Source organism: Coenobita brevimanus, chromosome 110 (assembly GCF_032717465.1).
Source record: "Coenobita brevimanus isolate Jiangsu-jjx chromosome 110, ASM3271746v2, whole genome shotgun sequence".
In the NCBI taxonomy this organism is placed as follows: domain Eukaryota; kingdom Metazoa; phylum Arthropoda; class Malacostraca; order Decapoda; family Coenobitidae; genus Coenobita; species Coenobita brevimanus.
Genome location: NC_137063.1, coordinates 30015894 through 30029201, shown reverse-complemented (window position 1 = coordinate 30029201; position 13308 = coordinate 30015894). Strand labels below are relative to the sequence as shown.

Here is a 13308-nt window from a genome sequence, read left to right as displayed (position 1 = left end):
TTTTCCTTCCTTCCTCTTCTGCCTTTCTTTACTTCATGCTTTCCTTGTCCTTCTGCCTACGGGTGACTTTACACTCTCTCTTTGTCTCTCTTTTCTTCATTCTTTCCTGTTCCTCCTGCCTATGGGTGACTCTACACTGAGTGACAAGCCAAAAGGTTTCCTGTTCACCAGGAAACCATTTACTACGCTAGGTGGTAACCATATACTGGTAACCAAATTATGGCACCTGGTGGTTTAGTGGGTAATTGCAGCACTCCAATCGGACTGAGCCGGTGAAGGTGTATATCCAAGGGATGGTTGGGTTATTGCTTACATAATGCCACTCATGGATGAGTGAGGCTGGTCACTCTCATCTTAAATATCAGGACCAACTTGCCTAGCCCCGGGCTCTTAAGCTCCTCGTGGGGCAACGTAGGATTGGATGATGGATGGATGGATGTTTTCTTGGTGTTTAGCATTACTTTGGATATTCCTTTGCACGTTTTGATGTCTAAATATGCCTTAATGACCAGAAAACACTGCCAAATTAAGCATAGGCAGTGTACATATAGGTAAGGTATAGGTTGGAGGTTGGGCAGGGTCTGGGTATGAAATGAGACTAGTGCTCATCATCTGGATGTTGCCACTACCTGGACATACCTTTGGCTCTGTAATATCCAGATAAATGAGGAATTACTGTATAGTTGGCTGGAAAGAATGTGTGAAACTAACTGGCTGAAGTGCTGCAGAGAACTGAGAGTGGATGAGATGGCCCTTGCAAGCAGACCAAGGAAAACGTGGGAAAAGGTTCTGAGAAGCGGCACTGGGGTTAGAATGAAATACTGTAGAGAGACCATTCATCTTAGGAAGCTGCAATCATGTGAGGAAAAAAAAAAAAAAAAAAAAACACTGACAGGTGAAAGCAGGGGAAACTGCATTATAAAATATGTGCATGCATGTATGTATGCTTACTCCTTCACTCAAGAGCCAACAGTGTCTTTCACTAAAGTTCTTTCATTATAAATGCCATACTGTCTGAATGCTTATTGGCTGATAATTGAAAAGTCTGAATATATAAATGCAGTATGTTCAAAACATAAGTGGGGTTGGTGGAGGATTAGTGCCCCTCCCTGTAAAACAATTAACTCTAAGCCCTTGGCCACCCCGTCTGGGATACATGGCGTCTGGCAATGAATGAATGAATGTTCAAAACAGCAACAGCTTGTCCTATATTATCCCTTCCAAGGTGTAGGGTGCAAATGTATAGACTATTTAAGTTCAAAACATTATGGGAATGAAACTGATCTATGCTTGTCGTGGCATTATATGATCAAAATACCTCCAGATCTGCTTGGAAATTTAGTAGCAGTACTCTTCATTGTATCCCAAGGATCATACGAAAGGTGAACTTGGTGGACTGTATGCTGTCCAGAAGACCTCCTTCCCTCATTAATGAGGCAGGGAGGGGGTTGAGAATCATTTGTATAACTGGGCAGCAAAGCTGCCTGACAGCAGTTCTGAATATCAATGTTGCTGCATTAAGGCATTCTTCTCCAGTAACTGGGGATTTGGTAAAACAAAAATAAAATAATACCCATATCAAAAACAATAACTGACCTTAGCTAGTGCTGCCTCGAGTGCTGATACCCACAACTGCTTCTCCTCAAAATTGGTGGTCATGAGGAACAGCGTTTCTGAGTGTCCAGACAGACTTTTGGCACGAGTTTCAACCTGAAAATTCATCCATAAAACCACTTAGTCCAGAGATGTCTCTTTCAGTTTATTTACACAGTCTTCTAATGATTGTATTCAACCCATGACGGACTCCTTATTCTTACCATCTCCTGATGACAATTTCCAGTTTAGGACATTTGGAAACAGGAAGGGTTAGATATCATCAATAACCCCTTCAATATGAAAGGTCTCTCCAAAACTGAATTAGGTAGTCTGGTAGCAGCAAGAATAAATAAAAAAAGATGCCATCCAGATTATGGAGTTAAATATACAACTTCAAAACACTGAAAACACTACTCAGTACAATAAAGCCTCTCTATTTATCTATAGCAAGACGCCATAATCCCATAAGGGGTGGCCGTTTGACTCTGAGTTAGTTGTTTTACAAGGCGGGGCACTAACCCTCCGCCAACCCACTTGTTGACACGTGGGGAACAGTATGGGTTGGTTATATGGTTACCACCCAGCCTTGTAAATGGTTTCCTGACTTAGAGAAACCATTAGGCTTGCCATGCAATGTAAAGCTACCTGAAAAGGAGAGGATAATAATAAAACGTGACAGGAAAGATGAAAGAAATAGGAAGAGAGGAAGGTATACACAGGAAAAGAATAATAAAGGTGAAGGAAGATTCCTTCACCTTTATCACTACATCAAGCAAGGGGATGATGGTCGTCGCCACCTACCACTACAATAAGGTATACAGCCATATTCTTAACATTTTCAGGAAACTGTCATCTTATTTTAGCTTATTTTACCTACTGATGATTTCATTCAGCATAGGATACATCTCTCATACTAAAGTGGCTAAAGAAAGCTATAACTAACCTATAATGTTGTAGGTCTCCCTAAGGGTGAATAAAATGGTGTGGTGATAACCAGTGGTGGGCAGCGCAAACGAAGAAAGACCATGCACAAGCGCAAAGCGCAATCCACAGTTCACTACCTTGTGCAAGCGCAAATGCGCAATCTGACAAATATTTAGCTTGCACAATGTCACAAAGCGCAAGTGCAAACTATTTGCATATGCCTTTGGGAATTACTGAAAAATATTGAGATATTTAAATAAAACAGCATACCTACTTATTTCTATCTATCTATCTATTGCCAGACGCCTCAATCCCGTTCGGGGTGGCCACAAACAAATCGCCTCCACGTTGCCCTGTCCCCCGCCATTTCACTGCCCTGCTCCCAACTCACACCCCCCTTTCTCATATACCTCTCCAGCCCATCCCTCCATCTCACCCTCGGCCTCCCCCTCCCTCTTCCTCCCTCCACCTCACTCACATACACTCTCTTCGTCAGTCTCTCACCCTCCATCCTCTCCACATGGCCAAACCACCTCAGTGTGTTCCAAATAACGCTTCCTATCACATCCACATCCACATCCACACCACAATGCTCCTTTATATCCTCATTCGTCAGCCTGTCTCTCCATGTGACTCCACAGGCTCCTCTTAAATAACTCATTTCCACTGCTCTCACTCTTGCCTTGTGTCCTTCCAACAACGTCCAAGCTTCACTTCCATACGTTACAGTTGGTATCACAATACTGTCATGTAGTAACTTTTTCACTTCGATGTTCACTTCCCTGTTTCTTATCACTGCTTTCAAAGAACCAGCAACCTTTCTTCCCTGCTGTACCCTTTCAAGCACTTCACCCTCCAAACCTCCATCCTCACTCATCACACTACCCAAGTACAGTACCCTCGCGTCCAACACGCGTTAGTCCAGCACGGAGAGCAAATAATTAGTATTATTTAATACGATTTAATTACTGCAACACGAGTGTGTTAGCATAACACACACAGAGCTCCGAGAAGTGGGCGAAATCCGCAGAGTTCCCCTCTAGCACGGTCGACCCCCGGTCCAACACGGTCATACTGGACATTCCCATGATGATGATAGCCAATGAAAACTTCTGATCAAGTAGCCTTCCCCGCCCGCTATCGTGACGTGATTGTGATGCTGCCCAATTAAAAACGCTTCTGCTGTCACGTGATGTTTTGTTTAAATTTCTCCCGCCACAGCGCCACTCAGTCGCATAATTCACATTGGAAGGTGCTTTTTTCTTGCTGCATTTTCTGCCCTTGTTACTCCATTTTACCCTGCTCACGATGCCTAGGAAGCCTTCTGAGAACCCCAAGAAGCGTCGGCACCTCCCTCAGGCCACCAAGCTAGAAAGCATCGAGAGGAAGAAGAAAAGGGAGAGGAAAGTTGACACTGCCAAGGCCTACGACATGAATGAAGCCAACGTGAGGACCATAATAAAAAACCAAGACAAGATCCTGGCAGCCGAAGGCTATCACACAGCACTTCATACCAGGTTTGCCGAGGATATGATGGTAAATTGGAACGGTAACGTGGTAAAATTGCCGACGATACCACGGGCATTTGGAATTTATCTGGATGGATTCCTGCCGGGGATATGACGGGCAAAACAGTGTGACCAAAACCCAGGCGACTCGACAGAGAATGTATTGTACTACAGCATTGAACATTTAGCCTGACACTGAATACATATTAATATTTTAGAATAAATATCAATCGTTTTGAAACCCTTCTCACCGGTGTGTGTACCAGTTTATAAATAAAGTTGCTTCTCTTTATTCTCTACCGAGTCAGCGACAGCGATCACTTTCCACAGTCACGAGATGGGGCTCTGGCAACAGCGTGAGAAGCATGTTTGCCAAGGATTACAGAGTGCTAGGACAGGCAGAAGCAGGATCTTCCATGGCTGTGGACGAAGATAGTGATTCTGAGTGTGATTTCGAAGGATTTATGAGGGAGGCTGAGGAGGAGCAACAGCCATTACCCGCTAGTGATGCCAGCAGCCATCCTCCGGGGACCCAGTAGGACTACCTACAGCCTTGGATACCACCTTCCATTCCCAGCAAGCCCACCAACACTATCCTAAAAGGTTAGTTATCATTCATAGCACAGTACCATTTATTATCATTACAACAGTAACAATATATGTATAGGTATATGGTAGGTATTTAGGGTGACTTTCCCTAGGGTTGCTGACATAATTCATTTTTCCCCATAAACTCTATTGTTAGTCCAACACGTTTTTGGTCCAACACGTGACCCATGCATGACAATATTACCGTGTTGGACGCGAGGGTACTGTACTTAAATGTACTCACATTTTCCAATTCCTCACCATCCAACCTCACTGTACATTCACTGACTTCACCTCTCTCAAAGACCATCACTTTACTCTTCCCTACATTCACCTTTAGATTCCGTTTCTTACACACCTCCCAAACTCATCCACCAAGCCTTGCAGCTCTCCTTCGTCTTCACTCAACAACACAGTATCATCTGCAAACAACAGTACAGGGAGTTTCCAAACACTATCCTCTCTCACCAGGGCCACTCCAACATCCACTACCCTACCTTGTACTTTTTATTACCCCATCCATGTACAGATTGAACAACCATGGAGACATGACACATCCCTGTTTCAACCCAACCTTCAAAGAGAAAAATTCACTTAGTTCACCATCCACACGCACTGCAGCCTTAGCACAATCATACATACTCTTCACAGCATTCAACAACTTCCCATCTAATCCATATATTCTTAATACTGTAGCCAGCTGCTACTACGGAGGCAGAGAGGACAAGTGAGACCACTGGCAGTAACTCAACAACTGGTTTATTCGAACAAGTCAGGCATATATAGTGTACAGAGAAGGTGTGAATCACAAAGCAAGACTATGAACCAGTCTCGATCGATCTTCCGCTCACGTAGCTTGTAAATGTGGGGTCGCAGAAACTAGCGACCACGTAGTTACAATAGTCCCCCCCCCTCAGTGAAGATGCCCCGTGGCACGTGAGAGGGGGCAGCCTGCCCTGGAGAACCATACTGGAAGGGGGTCATCGTCCTGAAGATACGCTGGCTTTAGGCAATCTATCGAGACCCAATCGTTGGCGCCTTTGATCCACAGCAGGAATGCTTTCTCCCTCCTCTCGATGACTTCGTAGGGGCCCGAGTATGGAGGGGTGAGGGGAGCCTTGTGGGCATCGGTGCGGAGAAAAACATATTTCGTCGTATGGAGATCTCGGGGGACGTAACGGTGTTCGGGCGGCCTATAGGTCTGTTTGCAGGGGGCGAACTTCCCGACGATGCGTCGAAGTCGGGCTATGTCATCGCTGGAGGGAGTATCGGGGAAGAATTCGCCGGGGACCACGAGGGGGTCGCCGTAAACCATCTCTGCTGGTGAGACGTCGAGCCCTTCCTTTGGAGTCATTCCAAGGCCAAGGAGGACCCAGGGAAGCTGCGAAAACCACATTGGGTTACTGCATCGGGACATCAGAGCAGCCTTCAGGGCTCTGTGGAACCGCTCCACCATGCTGTTAGCTTCCGGGTTATAGGCCGTGGTGTGATGGATGGAAGCGCCCAACAGCTCCCTCAGGGACGTCCAGAGCTGTGAAGTGAAAGAGGTGCCTCGGTCGGACGTGATGTGGACGGGGACGCCGAATCTTGAAATCCACCCAGAGAGCAAAGCAGCGGGGCAGGAGGCAGACATGGTGTCGGACATAGGTACAGCTTCAGGCCATCTCGTTGAACGGTCCACAACGGTGAAAAGGTAGCGACGTCCTTCTGACGGAGGTAGGGGACCCACTACGTCAACGTGGATGTGGTCGAAACATCTCTGCGGCTGGTGGAAGGATCCAGGACCCGTTTCAGTGTGTCTGAATTTTGGAGCTTTGACAGGCGGTGCAGGCTCGAACCCAGTCCTTCGCATCTCTGGAAATGCTGTGCCATATGAACTTCTGCTTCAGGAGGCGTGCTGTCGCATTTTGAGAGGGATGTGACAGGCCATGGATGAGGCTGAACACATGTCGGCGGGGGGAGGCTGGTATCCACGGGCATGGTCGACTGGTGCTGATGTCGCAGAGGATTGTGGTACCTTTCTCGTCCATGGGGACGTCCTTCCACGTGATAGAGGTTCTGCAGGCTGCCATCTCAGGATCCTGTTGCTGCTCCTTAGCGAGTTGGTTGTAGTCGAGCCCTAGCTGTACTGCGTCGATGAGGACTCTGGAGAGGGCGTCGGCTACAGGGTTCTTCTTGCCTGGCAGGTGTCGAAGGGAGCAGTTGAATTCGGCGATGGTGGAGAGATGACAGCGCTGGCGGAGGGACCATGCATCAGCTTGTCTTGTGAAGGCGTGTATAAGGGGCATGTGGTCCGTCTGAATCGTGAAGGCGATGCCCTCAAGATAATGTCGGAAATGACGAATGGCTTCGTGCATGGCGAGGAGTTCCCGATTGAAGGTCAAGTAGTTCCTTTCGGCCTTCAGTAGCTTACGGCTGAAGAAACCCTGGGGGCGGGGCTGCCCTTGGACCACCTGCTCCAGGACAGCTCTGATGGCGATGTTGCTGGCGTCTGTGGTGAGGAGGAGGGGTTTCCCCGGGAATGGGAAAGCGAGGAGGGCTGTCGCGGCGAGAGCGTCCTTAGCCTTCTGAAATGCCTCTGCTTGAGAGGCGCCCCACGTCAAGTCCTTGGGTTTTCCTGCAAGTGTACTGTACAAGGGGGCCATGATTGATGCGATGCCGGGCAGGAAACGGTGGTAGTAATTCACCAATCCCACAAACTCTTGGAGGGCCTTGACAGTGGAGGGTGTGGGGAATTGCTTGATTGCGGTAACTTTTTCTGGGAGAGGTGAAACACCTGCAGGAGTTAGGTGGTGTCCCAGGAAGTCCATCTCTCTGATGCTGAAAATGCACTTGTCATATCGCACTACCAAGCCGTTCTGCTGCAGACGGTCTAACACTGTAGAGATGTGTCGCAGGTGTTCCTGTCTGGAGGAGGAGTAGATGAGAATGTCATCGATGTAGCAGACACAGAAGGACAAATCACCCAAGATGCCATCCATCATTCACTGAAATGTGGCTCCGGCGTTTCTGAGGCTAAAGCAGCTGTAGTTGAAGGTGAATGTACCAAAGGACGTGGTGACGGCGGTTTTTGGGATGTCTTCTGGGTGCATTGGTACCTGGTAGTACCCCTTCAGTAGGTCGAGCTTGGAGAAGATCTTGGCGCCGTGGAGGAAGGAGGTGATGTCGGCGATGTTAGGGAGTGGGTAGTGGTCTGGCTCCGTCTGCATATTGAGGCGTCTATAGTCTCCACAGGGGCGGAGGGAGCCATCCTTCTTTACCACTATATGCAGAGGGGATGCCCAGGGACTTGGCGCCTTTTGACAGATGCCTAGGCGCTCCAACTCTGTGAAGGTCTGCTTTGCCGCGGCGAGTTTGTCGGGTGATAACCGACGAAACCTGGAGAACACCGGAGGGCCTGATGTCTTTATGTGGTGATAGATCCCGTGCTTGACCGGAACCTGCGGTTGCTGACGAAGCTCGGGCTTGAATACGTCGGGGTAGGAGTTGCGGAGGTGTGCGAAGTCATCTGCGGCATCAATCACCTGAATGGCGAGGTCGTCCGGGGCAGCTGCGATGGGGGTGGCGGCGAAGGAAGCTGTGTTGACCAACCTGCCACTGGAGACGTCGACGAGGAGCTGATAGTGAGCCAGGAAATCTGCTCCGAGCAGAGGGAGGGTTACGTCTGCCACCACAAAGCTCCATCCATACGTGCAGTTGCCGATGCGGATGTCGAGGTGCTGGCGGCCGTATGTGGAAATCGGTGTGCCATTGGCTGCGGTGAGTCTGACGTCGGGCTGTGGTTGGTGGGGCTTCCTCCACTGAGAGGCTGGCAGGAGGGAGCGGCCAGCGCCAGTGTCCACCACAAAGTGGACGCCTGTTATGGGATCGTGAAGGAAGAAGGTAGTGGTGCCACCTGGGGCCGCCGCAATAGGTGGCAGCTGCCTCACACATTTTTTGGCCAAGTACAACCTGGTCTGCAGTTCCTGGCATTAGGGCCAAACTTGGCATGAAAATAACACAAGCCATCGGCAAACTTTCCACTGTTTTGCTGCTGGCGTGGTCATGGCCACGGGTTTGGAGGCTGGCGGGCACGTGATGGAGTGTGGCTGACACTGCAATGTTGTCCTCGTCTGGCGGGGGTGCTCTTGATGAGACAGGGGGCACGGCGTTGATGTGGCGGCCCGCTGCAGCCTGTGCATCATTTAGGCGGTCCGCCATCTGCTGCAGGTCGTCCTCGTTCATCTCTTCTGCGTTAGGGATGACTGCGCGAATGGATTCTGGGAGGCGGAGAAGCCAAAGGGCACGAAGCAAGTCCAGCTGTCTCACTGATCCATCGGCTGCTGGGGGGAGTCTTGCCAGTGCTTTCATCTCGAGGAGGGCATCGAGGAGGGCGTCGGAAGGTCTCTGGTCACCGAGGGGCTGTTTGGCAAGCTGCAGGAGCTGTGTCACTTGCAATGCTGCTGACGGAGTGAAGTGCTGCAGGAGGAAATTCTTGAGGTCACTGTATTTGATGGCAGTGTCACCCTTGGATATCAACCACTCCGAGATGCAGGAAAAGAGTTCATCCGGGAGGGCAGCGAGGACATGGTCGGCCTGGGTCGGCCTGGGTCGTGGGGCTATTTACTCTCTTCAGGCGGAATTGCACCTCCGCCCGCCGGAACCAGGTAGGGGCGTCAATCACTGAGAAGGTCGGGAGCTTGACCTGTGCTGCCGCGGCTGGAGGGTGGGTGGGCGACGTGACGCCGTCGGGTTCCATGCCGAAGGTCGAAGGCACTGCAGGAGAAGAAGAGGCTGCTGCACAAAGTCACTCCGGGGTCACCAATGTAGCCAGCTACTACTACGGAGGCAGAGAGGACAAGTGAGACCACTGGCAGTAACTCAACAACTGGTTTATTCGAACAAGTCAGGCATATATATAGAGAAGGTGTGAATCACAAAGCAAGACTATGAACCAGTCTCGAGCGACCTTCCGCTCACGTGGCTTGTAAGTGTGGGGTCGCAGAAACTAGCGACCACGTAGTTACAATACTTTCCACAGTCCTTGTCTATCCACCCTGTCACATGCTTTCTCCAAATCAATGAAAGCTGCATACAACTTCTTTCCCTTCTCTAGAAACTTTTCCACCAAAGATCTAAGAATGAATATCTGATCTACACAACCTCTTCCCTTCCTAAAGCCTCCCTGTTCTTCTCCAACTAATTCCTCTGTTCTTTCTCTAACTCTGTCAATAAGTATCCTACCATACACTTTTCCTATTATACTAAGAAGACAAATGCCCATATGATTACCACACACTTCTTTTTCCCCTTTTCCTTTGTACAAGGGAATAATTATACCTGACTTCCAATCCTCCGGGACTCTACCTTCCTCCCAGGCCAATCTGCACATCTTCCACATCCATTCTACTACTATCTCTCCCCCATGCTTCAGCATTTCACCACACACTCCATCAATTCCTGGGGCTTTCCCCAATTTAACTTTCTTCATTGCTTCCACAACTTCTATCCTACTTTCTTCCTGTCTTCACACCTCCCTCCTTTTCCCAGCCATTCCCCAGCCACTTATACTTGCATTACTTCCATCCTCTATGTTCAACAATTCCTTAAAGTGTTCTCTTCATCTGCTCACTTTTTCTCCCTTCTCCACTAGTAATCTACCATTTTTATCTTTCACTCCCCTGCTAACTTCACTTCCACCCTGTCTTACTCTTTTCACCTCTCTCCAGAACATTTTCTTACAGTCCCTCCACTTTACACTCAAATTCCTTCCAAATTCCTCATCCACTCTCTTCTTACTCTCTCTTACTAATCTTTTCACCTCTCTCTTTCTTTCTACATATAACTCTCTCTTCCGCCTCTCAACTTCTTCCACGCCCCTATTTCTCATCCATTCATTGTATGCTTTCTTCTTTTGTGCCACAGCCTGTTTCACCTCTTCAGTCCACCATGCTGTTCCTTGCATCCCCCTCCGTCTTCTCTTCCTTCCACACACCACATCACATGCTGCACATAATTCTTCTGTAAATATCTCACACACACCTTCCACGTCTCCCATCTGCTCCAATTCATATTTGCCCAATCGTTCCTCCACTTCTCTCTTGTACTCTGCCTTTTTCTCATCCTCTTGTAACCTTTCCACTCTCCTTGCAACTACTCCTTCCTCTCGTCTTTCCCTTCTTCTATTCCTCCATCTTACTTGCATTCTAATTCTGGCCACCACCAAGTAGTGGTCAGAAAGTCCACTCCCCCAGCCTCTATACACTCTTGCATCCTTTACACATCATTGCATCCTTTCATCCACACACACATAATCAATCATTGCCTTCCTTTCATTCAGTTCACCACCCACCGTTCTCATCACTCGCCATGTATACCTGTGGATCATTTTATGCCTGAAGAGGGTATTGGCTATCACCAACCCCCTCCCAGCACAAAAATGTCCACTATCGCACTCCCATTCTCATCTATCTCAGCAGGCACACCCCACTCACCAACTATTCCATCCACCTTCACATTCCCAACTTTACCATTCATATCACCAATCAAAAACACTCTCTCATTCCTTCCAAACTTTTCCATGCACACTTCTACATTTGTCCAGAACTCTTCTCTCACTCTTCTAGCACGATTTTGCATTGGTGCATACACACACACAATCGCCCACATTTGTATTCCAACTTTCAACTTTACCCACACAATCCTTGACCCAACTGATCCATACTGTCTTATGCTCCTCTTCCATCTTTTACTCACAACTATACATACTCCTTCCTTTGCCCTCTCATTCTCACCTACTCCTGCACATATACCCCATCCATACTCCCACTCTCTCACACTTTCCCCTCTCCATTTTGTTTCAGTTATTCCACATACATCCACTTTCGCACCCTCAAGCACCTGGACAATCTCTCTCTCTTTCACCTCACCATTCGCTCCCCTTACATTCCAAGTTCCAATTACCATGTCCTTTGTCCGGTCCTTGGTCGTCATTGTTTGGTCAGTCCTTGTCCGGGGCTTATTGTTTGTTTTTTTAGTTAGTTGTTTTCCGGGGAGGGGCACTAACTCTCCGCCAACCCTTTTAGTCACCTTTTACGACAAGCAGGGATACTGGGGGAGTATTCTTGAAAAAAAAAAACCTACCCCCAGGGGGCATCATGTCATTAATCAAGGCTCCAACATGTTTGCATGCATTAGCTTTTGTCACCTAATGGCAGCTCTCCATCAAGCCTGATCTCTTACACTGTCCCTATTTAATCCCTTATCCCTGAGGTCACACTCCATGACCTCGTCCAAGGTCTTTTTCAGTCTGCCTCTCGCAACCCTACCCCCAACATTCAAATTTCTCACTTTCCACACCCAATTGTCATCCTCTATCCTCTTCACATTCCTAAACCATCTCAATCTACCCCTCCTCATCATAACACCAATACACTCCAGTCCTATCCTTCCTCTCAACTCTTCAGTCATAAACTTAGCCCCGCTAGGCCTTGCATTCAATGATGAACTTCACATCTATTTAATCACTGTCATTTCTGTACATCTAAGCCTGCAGATATCTTCTTTCTTTACTACCCAAATCTCACAACCATACAACATTACACTCCTAACACATGCCATATACTAAGATCCATTTGCATGGAGAGAGAGTCCTCTCAATATCAGGAGAGAAAATAGCTCCCTGAACTTCCCCCAGCCTCAGAGATAGCTCCGGCCCCAACTCCAGCATATAACATGTCCCCCAAATAAATCTCTTCCACACTCTCAAGAGACTCACCAGCAAGATCAATTCTTTCGTTTCGTTTCATTTTTAAAGGCTCCAACATGCTTGCATGGATCGGCCTTGGTCACCTAATGGCGGCTCTCCATGCTGCATGATCCATTGCAGCCTCCCTGTTCAGTCCCTTAACCTTGAGGTCACACTTAATGACCTCGTCCCATGTCTTTCTCAGTCTACCCTTCATAACCCCACCTCCAATATTAACACTTCTCACATTCCTAACCCAATTATCATCCCCCATCCTCTCTACATGTCCAGACCATCTCAATCTACCTCTCCTCATCACAATGCCAACACACTCCAGTCCCATCCTACCTCTCAACTCTTCCATCGTAAACCCAGCCCCCCCAGATATTGCACGCAGGGATTCACTACACATCCATCTAATCATTGTCATTTCTGTACTTCTGAGCTGGTGAATATCCTCCTCCTTTACTACCCAGGTCTCACTACCATACAGCATTACACTCCTAATACATGCTGCATACAAAAACCCCTTAGCTTGTAGGGAGAGTCCTCTCAATGTCAGGAGAGGCAAGAGCTCCCTCAACTTCTTCCAACTACTTCTCACCCTAGCCACAGAGCTAGCTCCAGCCCCACCTCCAGCACACAACATGTCTCCCAAATAACAAAGTTCCTCCACACACTCAAGAGATTCACCAGCAAATTCAATCCTTTCACGCCTGACAATCTCCACCTGCTCTCCCTGACACACTGTACACACAAAATCAGCATTATCTCGCAGTCTACCTCTGATACCATTACATCTCTTGTGCACCCATTTATCATAAACACCGCACAAGATGTGAGTATCTTTTCCCCTTCCGCATTCCTTATACCATACGTACATCCCCCATGTACTCCTTCATAACCTGGTGCTGCTTCACCTACATGACCACATAAGTCCCCTCCTAAAACCATTATCTCATCATC

General features: G+C 48.1%; 1 protein-coding gene across 1 annotated transcript in view; it reads right to left on the bottom strand.

The window, feature by feature from the left end:
* Positions 1-13308, bottom strand: part of sti (citron rho-interacting kinase sticky) — a 421549-nt gene that overhangs the window by 132013 nt on the left and 276228 nt on the right. The window contains exon 26 of the mRNA XM_080286239.1: positions 1597-1710. Coding sequence (XP_080142365.1) covers positions 1597-1710 — 114 coding nt within the window. The remainder of the gene's footprint in view (positions 1-1596; positions 1711-13308) is intronic.